The 15,069-nt window shown below is 43.6% G+C and overlaps 1 protein-coding gene across 11 annotated transcripts in view; it reads right to left on the bottom strand.

Annotated features, from left to right (window-relative positions):
* The window catches only part of GRAMD1B (GRAM domain containing 1B), a 245,247-nt gene that overhangs the window by 138,285 nt on the left and 91,893 nt on the right, over positions 1-15,069 (bottom strand). Inside the window, exon 2 of one of the 11 annotated variants that reach the window (XM_079104500.1) lies at positions 7,354-7,519. The exons of the other annotated variants lie outside the window; for them this stretch is intronic. Within the exon in view, the coding sequence (XP_078960626.1) occupies positions 7,354-7,358 (5 nt within the window). The 5' untranslated portion in view covers positions 7,359-7,519. The remainder of the gene's footprint in view (positions 1-7,353; positions 7,520-15,069) is intronic. 11 annotated transcript variants of the gene reach the window in all.

The raw sequence follows: 15,069 nt of genomic DNA, 5'->3' as shown, positions 1-15,069 counted from the left end.
TTCACACTTTTTCTTGCGCGTGCCCTTTTCTTTCCCTTTCTTTTCCTCTCATTTTCTCTTACCCTGCAGGGAGACACTCCCTTTGCTTACTAAACTCCCTTATGTGATTTAAAAAAAAAAAAAAAAAGTTCATTTGGAGGAGATTTAGACGACACTGAGTTGTGTTCAAACTATTTATTGGTTCCAGGTAATTAAGAAATACCAACCTGCAAGTGTTTATAGAATGCCCTCAATGCACTTAAGCCAACAGGAGGCAGCATTGAGGCAGTGGTTAAGAGTCCAGAATCTGGATTATGCAGCCTGGAATTGAATGCAAGCTCCACTCCTAGTTACATGGTCCTGAGCAATTTATTCAACATCACTTTCCTTACCTATCAAATGGAGAGAGATGTCATGAGAGTTCTTTCCTTCTAAGGCTGTTGTGAGGTTTTAAGAACAAACATGAAGCATGGAGAGCAGTATATTAACTGATGCATAATGCTAGCAGTCATTACCATGGGCAAGGCATTGTTTCATGGGTTATAGGAGAAAAAAGAGAGAGACATGAAGACATGAATCTAATAAGGATCCTAACAAGGAACAAGACACCTGTTCAAGGTGTCTGCAATCTGGAAGGCCAGGTTCAGTATAACTACTTTTAAAAGGAGAAAATGGTAACATTCACAAGTACCTATGAAAGGCTTTGAGACCACAGAATACAGTCATTCCTTCTACGGTCAGTAAGAGAAGAATGTTTAACAAGTTTTTGCACTGACACTTGAAACTGGATCCATTCAGACAGATAGAAAAGAGAATGAGAAAGCATTGTTGTTGGGCTCCACTTACTACTTTCCATGCACCAAGCATTGTGAGAGTGGGCAGATAAAGACGACTATGACCTGGCACCCCTAGCAGGGGACAGCTCGCCCCCATCCCATCTAGGAGGCACAGGTATGCACTGCATACTGGGAAGCAGCAACACCAGAAAGGGACAAGGTGCGGGTGGTGAACACCAACTGGAGTTTCTGGGAACATTGGTGAACAATGGGCTGGAAGAACTGCAAGCAAATCCATGGTGCCATCTTTCCTCCTTGGAGTGTCCTAAGAGGGATTTGGTCTTCTCTCCTTTCATATTTTGAGTTTGTTTTATAATAATCTTAATCTTAAATAATGTCGACTACTTCTCCAACTCAATCCCATGAAATAATATTGTTGAGCAGAATTTCCAGAGATTCAGAATAGTTAGTTCTTTGGGGCTCTTGAGAATTAAATAAATGTATTTTGCATTGTGAGATGGACATGAACATTTGGGGGCCAGGAGTAGAATGCAATGGTTTAGGTAGGTGTTCCCCAAAAGTCCTCAGGGTAGCATCACTGGGAGATGGTGGGAATTTTGGTGGGAAAGGGGTATTGGGAGGTCCTTAGATCATTGTGGATTTGCCTCAAAATGGTGGCAGAACCCCAGCCTCTTCCTATTTTTTCCTCTGAGGTGAGCAGTTTGTTGTGCCACACGTTCTTGTCATGATATATTGCCCTCACCAGAGGTTCAAAGCAGTGCTACCACCCAATCTTGGACTGGAAACTCTAGGAACATTAACCAAAACGAACCTATTCCCTTTATAACTTAAATTCCTCAAGTATTTTGTTATAGTGTCGTGAAACTAACTAGTATGCCCTTTTACATGAATGCTTTCAAATGACTCAGGCCACTTGGACCCTGAGCAACTCACGCTGCACCCTAATGAATTCAAGGCCAAAACAAAAACAATCATTACACTAGGATGTTTACAGAGGAAGGAGAAAGGCCACAACAGCAAGGACCATGTCCCCATCCACCCCAGGTTAGTCAAGTCCTTGGTGTCTAGTCTGACTTAAAGAAGTCAGAAAAAACTTGGAAAAGGTCCAGCAGATGGCACGAACAGATGAAAATGTCTGTTAGCCTGAAAAAGAAGCCCTAAACAAGGATTTTTGGAATGACTGCCTGGGCACAAGATGGTGAAAGATGGCTTAATGCCGAAACCAAGGGAATTTGTATAAGCATCTGTTTGCCATTCCCTCCAAGACAGCTAGACAAGGCACTGGGATGGCTTAAATCCCTTCTGTTGTGAATTCAAGCATCAGATAAAAAAAAAAAAAAAAAAAAAAAAAAAAAATCACTGCATAAATTAAATTCTAAAACATTAGCTTGTGTTACTAAATGAGGTGGGGAAGCTCTTCTGACAATTCCAGAACACTCCAGACAGAAACCAGCTGAAGCAGAATCCTGGTTTAACCAGTATGCAAGTGCAGGAGCTTATCCTAGAAGGTCACTTTAGTATCAGCCACACTGGAAAGGGTTGGGGAAAATCCATAACAACTTGAGCCAAAGCACGTTCCAGAAGGCAGGAATTCACTAGGCTATGACCAGGAACCCTGCAATGCAGGCTGGGCAAATGCTCATGATTCCACTGATCTCCCTTCCTCCTTCCCCCGACCCAGGACACATGAAGAACTCACAAGCCACCAAGGAGATGTCCTGGTGCCCTCTGGAAGGCAGAGTTTGATGGCTAGGAATACAGAATCTGGCAACCTTTCTGAACAAGCATTTCCTAAGTAGAATCAGCTCTTTCTCTCCCAGGCAAGACCCAAGGCCTCTTAAGTCAGAAGGGGGTTGAGATTCAGGTGAACTTAGCAGTCATAGGCGTGTGCAAGCTGCCCTTCAGTATTCCAGAGCCTAAGGGAAGCTATAAATTTACCCACACTATGGCCGCATAGGCTAATGTGTGGCTGTTATTTGCTTTTGGCTGCACTCTGCCATCCAGCACCAATTATCTCACGCTAATTGGAAGCTCAAAAAGGATCAAAGTGCACACACCCATATTCCAGCCACTGAAGAGGATGGGGCAGGAGGATTGACAAGTTCAAAGCCAGTCTTAGCAACTTAGAGAGGCCCTAAGCAACTTAGCAAGACCCTGCCTCAAAATAAAAAATAAAAAGGGCTGAGGTTAGGGCTGGGGATATAGCTCAGTTGGTAGAGTGCTTGCCTTGCAAAGCACAAGGCCCTGGGTTCAATCCACAGCACTTGGGGGTGGGGGGAAGGGCTGGGATGTGGCTCAGTATTTAAATGTCCCTGGGTTCAATCCCAGGTATGAAAGAGAGAGAGAAGCCTCCAAGGGGTATTATAGATGTCTTCGATTAGTAATAAGAGGAAATAAATTGAGGCAGTGGATGTAGTCAGGACAGTGTGGAGACAGACAAGCGTGGGTTTGCCCCTGCTTTGGGTTTAATTGGCCTATACCATTGGCCAACTGGGTTATCCTCTCTTAGCCTAATTCCTCAAAAAATGATTTATTGTGATTACCCACAACTTAATCCTCAATTTATAGAACTGAAATGAGGATTAAGTTACAAGTAATGCAATCGCAGTATTGGAGTTCAGGATTTGCAGTCAGGGAGATGCAAGTTCTAGTCCTGACTCTTCCACTTAGCTGCGGAAGACCAGGTAAGCGATTTAACTCTTCTCAGTGTGAGATGTGGGTAACCAGGCATGCCTTAAAGACTGAAGTGAGGATCCAAAATGGTAGAACTCATGGACAGGAAGTATGTGGGGCAGTATATGGTCCTTACTAGGTGGTGAAGATCCATGTGCTTTATATTCACAGTTAGTTTGGCAGATAGATAAATATGTTGAAACATCCAATGTGGAAGAGAACCTTCATGGTAAAAACGTTGAGAGACACTGACCTGAAAAGTAAAGCCACAATATCACGTAAAACACGACCGTGTGTTCATGCCAAATTATTTCCACATGTTAGATAACTCTGGTGTTTGCAATTTTAGTTTAGGTAGGAAAGAGGCAGGGGGAATAGAAGGCAGGTAGAGAATAAAGAATCGTTTCTGTTTGTCATCTGGCAAGTGAGTATGGGAAAGTCTAATAATAGAAAATAAGTAAACAGATGTGACTGGGGCACTGCTAATGACTGCCAACTTCTTACACAACATTCCTCCTGACTCTCAAACACTACTACTGAGGAACAGCTTTCTCTGGGTGAAAGCCAATAACCTGTCTCCTAACCTCCTGGTTAGGAGGGCTGCTTCTGCTCAATGGAGCCCCCTGGGAGCAGGCAGAAAGGAGGGTAGCTAGGTAAGAGTTATGGATTCAGAACCCAGGTAAATGGCTTCCTGTATCACTATGATTCACACACACTCCTCTCATTAACAGTTCCTTCCCCTTTAAACATGCTAACATCTGACTTTTAAAGTTCCCCCTCAACCCCTTATTTCCCCTTCACTTTATGGCCATTGAAATACGCTGCTTGGCAACTGCTATACTTTGGTCAAAACATAATAAACTTGGGAGCTTTGCTGTGCAGATGACTTGGCCCCTCCCTAAATTTATTGTGTCAGGATCTGAACCTGTCCAGGGATGTGTATTTATTTATATGTTTATTTGGGGGATTTCAGTACTGACAAAGCCAAAGACAATTACTAAATCCTAACCTTTCACATGATCCAGGCAGGTCAGACATTGATAATTATTCCCAAGCCTGGAACTCTACCCACTTGCCTTCTGCTGCACCACCCTCTCCTAGGTCTTCAATCTTCCTACTTCTGCTGTCGTCTTCTCTTTTTAGGGAGTTTCGTAGCTCTTCTAACTAAAGTGTTCCCCAGGACTCATTCAGTCATGCCCTTAGAAAATTATGGAGCACCAACTATGTACTAGACATTATTCTAGAATCTAGACAATGGATATAGAAGACTGAAAAAAAAAAAAAAAAAAAGCAACCAAGGTCTCTGTTCTCAAGGAGGTAACATGCCATTGGACTTTCTTCCTGCTTTATAACAGGGACACTAAGTTTCAAGGACCTGTGAAATTGTTAACAAGACACTTTGAAAAAATCTTGTCCATTCATGAGAGATGTTTATAGCTTTCCTCATTCTCAAATATGCCTGGAACAAATAAGAGGTTAAAATCCACCATAATACATCTCCTTGGGTGATTGTATCCACACCCAAGTCTTTAATTATGATGGAGATACTAATGACTCCCAAACACTGCAGAGAGCTGAGCTGCTCAACACAGTGGTCAGTAGCCACATGTAGCTATATATAATTTAATTAGAAACCTAATTCTTTAATAGCCGTGGTTTCATTTCAGGTACTCAGTATCCACAGGTAACAAGTGGCTTCCACACTGGACCATACAGACAGACCATTTTAGTCATCACGGAGCACTTTATTGGACTGCACTGATGTTGAAGTTTTCAAATCAAACCCAGGATTTAAGTTCTGGCTCTGCTGCTTGTTTTCTGAGTAACTCGAAGCACTGTCTGTAAGCCCACTCTACATCCCCGTCCTCTTATCTGTTAAAATGTAAGAAATTTCACAGACCTGTTGTGAAGATTAAATTAACATAAACAATCAACAGGTTTGACAAATAAATAAATGAGCATTCAATAAATGTCCACAATACCTATTTGTATATATCATACGTTTCCAGTGGTTCTGAGCCCTCTTGAATATCCAACAGAAAAATCACAGAGGATGCCTCACTTTGGCTTCACCTGTACTCCACAGCACAGATCCAAACAAGCTTCGAATGCATCCCACATGGTACCACCCCAAGTCCTGCAGACTCCACTTTAACAGTCTCCTCAGCCCCACGTCTTCCTGCTCAAACACTCCGCGCTGGATCACTTGACTAGCCTCCTAAGAGCTTTTCCTGTTCCCATCTGGCCCCTCTCTAGTCTGCCCTTGATATTGACAGAGTGACCACATGACATGCAGATTCTATCCCTTCTCCCTGGCTTAAACCCCTGAGGCTGGTGAAGGTGTGGCTCAGTGGTAGAGCATTTGCTTAGCATGCACCAGGCCCTGGGCTCAATCCCCAGAACTGGGGGGGGGGAGAATCTCAGGTCTTCCCATAAATTCAGAACAAAGTTCAGATTCCTTATCTCGGCAATAAAAAGCCTCATGATCTGATTGTTTTCTCACTTCTCAGTCCCTTCATGCGCAACTACAGCCATGGTACCAGCCCTCACCTTTGAATCGCTCCTCTCCCAGCCTGGCATGTCCTGCTCCCTCAGGTGTCCCACCAATACCCACTGTTGCAGCAATATGGTTTAGAAAGTGAGCTGAAGGCCCTAGCGTTAGATCACCTGCATTGGAATTTTGATTGTCACCTATGCCACTCAATTTCAATCTCTCTATTCTATACCATAAAATGGTACCTACGTTCTTGAGGTGTGGTCAGAATTAAATAAATTAATACCCACAAGATATTTAGGTATTTGACATGGAAGTAGGTACTCGTTATTATAGGTATTAAAAGTAAAACTTTTTCAGAGAAATGTTCCTTGATGGCTGTCACGCACACCAGAGTCCCACGTCACCCTGTACTCACTTTTCTCATAACAACTATCACATTTCTCAGGATTCAGTAATTAATGATGCATGTCGCAGTACCCTCTACCACTCTGTAAGTTATTTGAGAACGAAGATCCTATTTTGTCATTTCTTTCAATCCCCAATGTTTAGCACTCTACCTAGCACATGTTATACGTGCGATAATGTCTGATGAATGAATGCACAAATATCTGACCCTGTTTTCTCTTGCTGTGCTTACAAGGCTCAGCTTCCACTGGTACTCTCTGGCCAGTCCAGAGGAATCCTGCATACTCTCAAGTGAGTGTAGATAGTTAGTATAGATTGCACTTTCCCTCTTGTTCAGCATTTTCTAAACATGTTAAAAGCACCCTGGATATGTGAGCAAGGCCCGTGGCCTCAAGGAGCCCACTACTCAGTTTGCATTCCTGATGGGTCATGCATTTGTCCATGCTTTCCCTGACTACGTTTCAGGCACTAGGCTGATGTATGTGGACTTCCAAACCACCACAGCGAAATCCACCAACATCTCCCCACTTCCAGCCCTCCTCTGCCACATGCTCTTGCCAAAGTCTTGGTCCAGCTGTCAGTTTTCCAAGCCAGGAAGTCATGTCCCATGCTTGATAGTGCCTCCAAGGCAGGCAGGAAAGAACGTGGCTTTCCAAATAGACATTACAGGTGAAAGTAGGAAATTTATTTTAATTACAAGGCTAAGACTTTCCCTTTGCTTTCTCCCTCCCTCCCTCCTTCCCTGCCTCCCTCCCTCCCTCTCCCTTCCTTCCCTTCCCTTTCTCTCTCTCTCTCTCTCTCTCTCTCATTCTCTATGAGTTTTACATTTTTATGCCAGTCTTTAGCTTTCATGAAAACAGATGTCAAGCGCTGATGGGGAAAAAATTAAATTTTCTTTCTAATGCCCTGTTCTAAGTTATTTTTCACAAAGGGAAAAGGACACCTCAGTCACAACAGAAATCTCTGCCTCGCACCACACACAATTAAAAGAATTATACTTACCCCATTATATTTCTGAAATGGCTTCTCAGAATGGGGGCAAGAGCTGACAGTTCCAACTCTGTCCGGTTAACCCAAGGAACACGCCACTTTTTTTCTCATTTCACACATCCTAGTAGTTTCTTCAGCCTCAATCACTACTTAGCTTCACAGTGAAATCTTAGGCATGCTTAAGAAAGTAAATACAAATTAACTAGGTCACTAAGAGGTAAAACTTTGCTCAGGAGGTAAAGTGGTCAACCAAGTTGCTTCTCAGAACTCAAAGGCAGTGAGAATTGGTGGAGACTCTGGCCAGTGGAGTTCAGAGGCCAGCCTCTCCCTCGCCTCCACACCTATGCCTTCCCTTACTCCTGCCCTTCTGTCTGTGTCCCTTCCCTGCCAAGAAAATCCATTGCTTCCCATTCCACAGCATTCCTACTAGGGAAAGAAGTCAGTGCTAGAAAGCTGCAGAAAATTCTCCAACCCAAAGCAAATAAAACAGTTTATGCACAGATAACCCCAAAACCTTATTTTGGACAAGCAGCTTGATACTGGTCCCTTTACCTAAACTGCTCAAGTTTCTTCTCCACAAGAGCAAGACAGGACACAGAGAGGGCTATGTTTCTGTTCCCTACAACACCCCAACTTCCTTCCCATCAAGAATACTTAAAATGTCATGTTTTGGAAGATACAACAGTTGAAACAGTCCTTGCCTCCAATTAATTTGCATATGTGTGTGTTCCTAATCAAAGACACACAAGTACCATTCAGAACTTCAGATCATAATCGAATAGCATGCCTCACCCCATGGGGTTGACAGAATTTGAGCCAAGCAAACACTATGGTCTTTGGTTATCTTGATAGAGAAAAATGCCTATGTGGTTTTTTCTAGAAATGTGGAAAACACCTGTAGGGCCCACTCCTGCCTAGGACCTGTTGGCTTTGTAATCAACATACAAACTGCGGTGTGCTTAATCTCTCCGCGGCTTCCCTTCCTCTACCAACCTCTGAAAGATTGTTTCTGAAGTTCTGACCTCTGCCCACGCCACACACTCTCCTCTGACAATCTCATCCAAATCCACGACCTCAACAAAAACACATGCTCACTTCCAACCTGTCTCTCCAGCTCCGACTGATCCACCAAGTTCCAGTTTCCCATATCACTTCAGTTCCCATGGTATCACCAAATCCTCCCAGGTTCCTCTAACAGCAAGTCCAGAACTCCCCCTCCCCTGCTCCACCCTTTATTTTTTTCTCCCAAACAGCTCAGGTCTGCCTTCCTTAGCTCAGTCACCCACAACGCCACTCATCTGCTCAGTTGTTCAAGGAAACTCAGTTTTGGCTGTTCCCTCTCTGCCACTCTCTACCTCCCGTCTGTCATTGAGTTATGTTCCCTACCTCTGAAACAACTTTTATATCCACCCTCTCCTCTCTACCCAAAATGTCCTGGTCCTGGTCCAAAAAGTAATATCACACTGGTTGCATGTGAAAACTTAAAAATTACTTTCCTGGGTGGAATTGTGGGTTCCCTGGTCCCTTGGTCCCCAGTGTGCACATGGTGATGGAGGATCCTGTTCAGGATCAGGTGGCCTGACTAGCCACCCCTGAGACTGGGACATCTAACGTGAAGAGAATACTTGACTACCAAGGGTCCCTGAAGAGTGGAAAGCTAAACACTGCCCACGGAAGAGTTCATCAAGTTTGCCACGAAGCAAATAACACTGTTACAGAAAGCTAAATTCAGGTGTATGTGCAGAATTGGAGAAAGAAATTGAAGAACTCCTATCAAATCTGCTGATGGAGGAAATGATGCATGGTGGGAAAGAGGATATGGGGTATGGAATATTGAATATTTGCATGAAAAGCAAAAAAAAAAAAAAAAAAGTTTACCAAATGAAGTGGGGTTAACATTTGCTTATAAAAAGAAAGTGCTAGACTTCAATATTGTACTAAAATTTTGCTTCAACTAAAAAATTAAAATTAATTTCCTGGCTCAAGATGCAGCACAGTGGTACCCTGTTTGTCTAACATGCATGAAGCCTTGAGTTCAATCTCCAGCACCTGGGGTGTGGAGACACACCACTACAAATAGGTTCCTACCTCCTTGCTCATCGTGGATTCTGACTCATGCTATTTGGGATGGCACCTGAAGGATTTTTAACAGGCATCTCAGATTTGTAAACTATTAAAGCCCCACCTTATTGAAATAACCCTTTAACTTTGCTCACATTCCTGGAAACCAGATTGGGGAAACTGATTTGGATCATCTGCCAGTTTCTGTGGTGAACACTCCCACTGTGGTTGATTTCTGAAGACACTGAAATCCACATTGGCAATTGCTCCTACAAGTTGATGCAAGGTGACCCCTGCATACTAATGAGCTCTGGCTGCCACCTGTTACCTTCTAAAGTGGCTTTAAATATGCCTTTTCCCAGGTTAACACCCTCTGTAAGTTTTTCTATAATGAGATAGAATGAAGTCCTAAGTCCATGCCTGACACACCAGTTCTTAGAACACGAAACCAGCCTCCTCAACACAAGTTTGACCTGAGTCCTTCACTGTTTATATTAAACACTGTGCCCCCAAATATACTGTGTCCCCTAAATATCCTCCAAACTTTATTCATGCCCTCTCTGCTTTAAATGTCTCTTCTACTTGGTCTGCATCTTCCACCTAGGCTAACTGAGCCCCTGTCACACAGAAGTCCTGTTGTCTCTTCCCTCTGGTACACTCAGGGATTAATTCACTTACTGTTTCCTGTCTGACCGGGATCTCTGCTGCCTTTGTGCCACAGACCTAATGACAAATCCAAGCCTGAGCAGTTACGATCAGTGATAATGGTCGCTGTGTATGAGCCTCACAGAGGACCTACAGGTGACATCAGAGAACATCTCCCTCAGTGCAAACATGGGCTGCTCTCTTCAATTCATTAAAGATACTGCATACTAATGTGTTGTTTTTAACACTGACCATAAGCTTTCACATTTAAACTGTCTACGAAGTGCCTCTTTCTGTGTTAAAACCTTCTGAAGTCTTCCTATGACATCTGTCTGCCAAGTGCTTCCATGTACATATGGAGATCTAGTCTTTTTGACCTCATAAGGTAGATAGGAAATATATACTTTGATCCCCATATTAAAGATGAAGAAAATGGGAATTCAAGAGATGGAAAACACATCTAAGATCAAACTGTTAGCTATGGAATGAGGATTTCAGTCCAAGTTTTCTGCCCCTGAATTCTTTGTTCCTTCACCTTGAGGACACTCTAATACTGGACCCTCACATTCATTTGGATCTGGGAAGGGGTAGGCAACAGGAACAACCTGACTTGGGGGGATGTGAACTTGGGTTGGGGCTGGGGGGCTGGGAGGAGTTGGGATGTTCATTCTGTTGATAGCATCTGTTGCCTCTGGTGTGCAGGAAGCAGCCCTCAGCCGGTAAGCAAGAACATCTGGGAAGTCCGCAGAAGCAAAAACCTTAAGACAAGAAGTGACAAGATCTGCCCCAACCAGTTTGAGAATTTTCCAGGTGGTAGCAGCTGCCACTGAGGTCAGAAGTCCACAGGTGAAATCAGAAAATAAACAAGTTTTGACCATTTCCAAAAAAAAAAAAAGGAGAAGAAGCAGCAGAAAGAAAGAAACCTCCACCTAAGAGTAGAACTGTCCCAACCACCAGCTGGTGAACAAAACACAGGCAAGCAAATAAGACAGAGTGCTGGCCAGAGGACAGAAGACGACTCTCAAGTTGGAGCCAGCACTGAAAAAGCTTCTCAGAGGAAGTGAAGGCTGCCCTGCAGCCCAGGGGAATCTCTGGGGACCAGAAAGACCTATGCCACCCCATCTAGACATGAGGGCAGGACTCTCAAGGGCCAACCAACTAAGAGCAGAAGTGCTCATGCCTTGGGGGCTTCTGCACAGAAGCAGATGTAGGAAATAATCCTGATGGCCCTGCCATCTTGATTCTACCGCTAACAAAACTCAGACTAGCTTGATCTAGGAGCTGGCCTGGAGTAGACTAGGGCAGCTGATTCCCCAGAAACAACTCCTGAACTCCTGCAGGAATATTCTAGAAAAGTCTCCCAATCCAAAGGACCTCCCAATCCATTCATATCTAATTGGAAACCAAACTCCACTAAGAACACACATGGCTGGTGTAATGTACAAAGCTGCTCCCCCAACCCTTTGTGTTGCAGCCATTACCTGCCTCCCAACTACTGTCAGTCTGTGAACATCCTAACTAGCTATTGGTTTATCAGTCAGCTTGCAAGTATCCTTCTCCGTTATTGGTCCCCTGTTAGCCCGGCAGAATTCAACTGCTTCACCATAACTACCCCGCCATCTTTTCTCATGCTTCTCTCTCTCCTACTCACTTTCTCTATCCTCTTCACTTTTCCACTCTCTCTAGCGCACGCCCTAAAGAAAGAAGAAGAAAAAAGAAGAGGGAACATATATGTTTTCAAGATTGTTTTTAAGGGTGTGGCTTCCCAAATGGTCATTAATTTTGTTATCACCTGTTTGTGTTCCTCTGGTTAATAGGAGTTAAAATTATCAAAAAACTGAAAACACATGAATCATGTAAGGTCACAAGGTAGAGAAGGTGGGGAAAGCCTTGGGCTTACCATTAGAAGGCCAAGGATAGAGGCCGAGACCAAGAGGACACGCTGATGCACCTGGAAAGGACAAATTCTTAGGACCTAAAGGACAAATGAAACGGGGGTGGTGTGAGGGGACACGGGACAGAAACCCTATCACAGACAAATTGCTCCAGTGACCACGCAGCCAAGGACAAATGGATTGCAAGCTGTGCTAGTTTCCAGAAAGAATCCTTTCAGCTTCCTGCTTCCCCTTCCCTGCCCCACCCCACTCCCCATCCAACTTCATTTACTCTCAGCCCCAGGAAAAACCGGTTTATGAGGAAACTATTATCATGGGTTATTTTTTTTTTTTTCCAATTGGAAGAAATAAAAACAACCTTAACCAAGAATTCTGGTCATCCACTAACTCACCGGGGGCCCTCAGGGGCTGAGAAGAAATAACAGCACTGAGGAGACCTGGCGTCAGGATGTCTAGGTTCAACAGCTGATCAGTTTCCAGAGCGCCATTTTCCACACAGGATTAAACACCATGTCTTCCCAGCCAAGCAATCTGATGACTTTCTGATAAGTTACTTATACTAAGCATGATTACCTCTCATTAGCAAGAAGGCCGGCCGTATGTCCTGGATAATTCAGAATATTGAACAAAAGTTGAATAATCTGCAGATTCTTTATTTTGGGGTTTGAAAATTTTAATGAAACACACACACACACACACACACACATACATACACTCACACTCCTGCCCTATATCCAATTAACCCTCTTCCAGTTCAATTCTGGGATCCACCCAGACAAAGACATAAAAAGGATATTGATGATCCACAAAGCAGATTATTTGTTCATTCAAAATGCCATCAAGCAACATATTTGGAATGGCAGCCTCTACACAGGAAAGATGAGAAGCAAGGTTTGGATAGCCCAGAAACCGAGCTGGAAGGCGGAAGGCACAAAGTGGCCTTAGACCAGCCCTGCCCACCAGAATTTCAGGGCTGAGATTTACTAATAGGACTTGAAGTCCAAAGTTACTTATGCATAACCAGAAGTTCTTGTCATACAGAAAGGAGAAACTAGCAAGCGTGGAGGAGCTGCTGAATCTATTTTTCTATTTTTTATATACTATTTCACTTAAAAGTCAGTATTTAAGAAAAATTATATTCTCTTTTTTTTTCATTCAGATTGTATTCTTTTCGCCTTGATTTCTTTTTTTTTTTTTTTTTAATTTTTGATTCATTGTATACAAACAGGGTACAACTATCGTTTCTCTGGTTGTACAAGAAGTAGAGTCACACCATTTGCCTAATCATACATGTACATAGATAGGGTGATGATGTTTGTCTCATTCTATTATCTTTCCTCCCCACCCCCACCCCTCTCTTCGATTTCTTTATTATCAAAAATACTGTAACCAACTGTGCACAGTGTCGCACTCCTGTAATCAGGAGGCTGAGGCAGGAGGATCACAAGTTCAAAGCCAGCCTCAGCAACTTACGGAGGCCCTAAGCAACTCAGTAAGACCCTGTCTCCAAATAAAATATAAAAAGGAATGGGGATGTGGTTCAGTGGTTAAGCACCCTGGGTTCAATCCTCTGTACCAAAACAAACAAACAACAACAAAAAAAAACCAGAATGCCGTAACCAAATACCACCCCCATCTGCCCTGACTCCAAAGGCTGATCACCGTAAGTGATCTTCCAGTGGTGTTCTTCCTGGTCTATCCGGTCTCCACTACCTCCACCCCCTAGGTGTGCTTTCCCAAATCCACAGCTAGGCCAGCAATTATAGCAGGGATACCTAAAGCCCACAAATGTGTCGTCTGGACACTCTACAGTGCTCCAGCATCAAGGTAAGCACTCCCATGCATCACTGGTTGAGGAAATCTGACTCAAGAGTTGGAGGAACATTCCAGAAGCACAAAAGGCTGGACCCAGAACAATCTCCACATCAAAAACCATTCCCAAACTGGAACTGCTCATGGGCAGACTTGATGCTTAGAAATACCCCATCTCTGCAGATACACCTCCATGTGCAAGGGACACATTTTGACCACCCAAAACACTTCCCATCTCTGTCCTTTCTGCTCATCCCTCGCACTGGGGCGAATGATAAGCAGGGGAAACTCTGCATCTCTAGGATACTGTTCATCCTATAGATTAAAAAAGTCATGTGCTTCCCATCCTTCTTCCTGTTCATTTTCTTCTCAGGGCAACCATATGAGGCCCTCAATAGCAAGAAAACACTCAGGCTCCATCCCTGAGTTCACTGAGAAGAGGCGAGCTGGATTCTGTGAAGCCTCTTGAGGCATCTGGGCATCAAATGGCCTTGGATGAAATACATATTTTTTTTTGCATCATACTTCCTCAAATGTTGAAGTGATCTCTGTCTTCACCTTCCTTTTATCGCTTTGCTTCTCCAACTCATGACCTCCCCTGACTGCAGCTATTTCCTCTCTGCTCACTTCTTCCCTCCCTGCCATCAGGCTACCATTTCTATTGCTTGACACAGACTCTTCTTTTATTAAAGGACGAGTGGCCTTTTTTCTTATCCTAATTCTTTCTGACAGTCCTACAGCATTCAAAATGATTCCTTTTTCTAAGAGGAAAGAATATATGTCACTCTAAGCTTAATTTCAAGAGTGAAGTGAAATCACAACTCTCATTCAGCAACCATTTACAGAGCACCTCCTACGAATCAGGCTCCTTTTGAAGATCCAAATTGTTAAATAGGGTGAAACACTCATACTGTCCTTAAGGGGGTTACTCTCTGGTGAAGAGAGAGAAACATTCCATTCAACAATGACATTACATGCAATACAACTCCTGCACAGAAGTAGGATGGGGAAGTATATATACAAAGTTGGCACCCAACTGGGCATGGTGACTTTAGCAAGTGAAATGAGCAAGGACAGAGCCCATGGGAGAGACTGAGGAGGCGCCGAGCTGCAGATGATGGAAGAAGATGAGCAACAAACCTAGGTGCTCCAGGTTCCTCTGCTTGCAAGCTCCAAGGGGCAGCTCTAACTTCTTTATCCCACCCCTCACTTTAGCACAGTGAGACGTAAGCATTAGACAGGCAACAGATACCCTGAGGGCTAGTTAATTACTATCATCTTCAACTCAGAAGGCTTAGGCAGGAGAATTGCAAGT

Source organism: Sciurus vulgaris (assembly GCF_902686455.1).
Source record: "Sciurus vulgaris genome assembly, chromosome: 11".
In the NCBI taxonomy this organism is placed as follows: Eukaryota; Metazoa; Chordata; class Mammalia; order Rodentia; family Sciuridae; genus Sciurus; species Sciurus vulgaris.
This window is presented reverse-complemented; position numbering and strand designations above follow the sequence as displayed.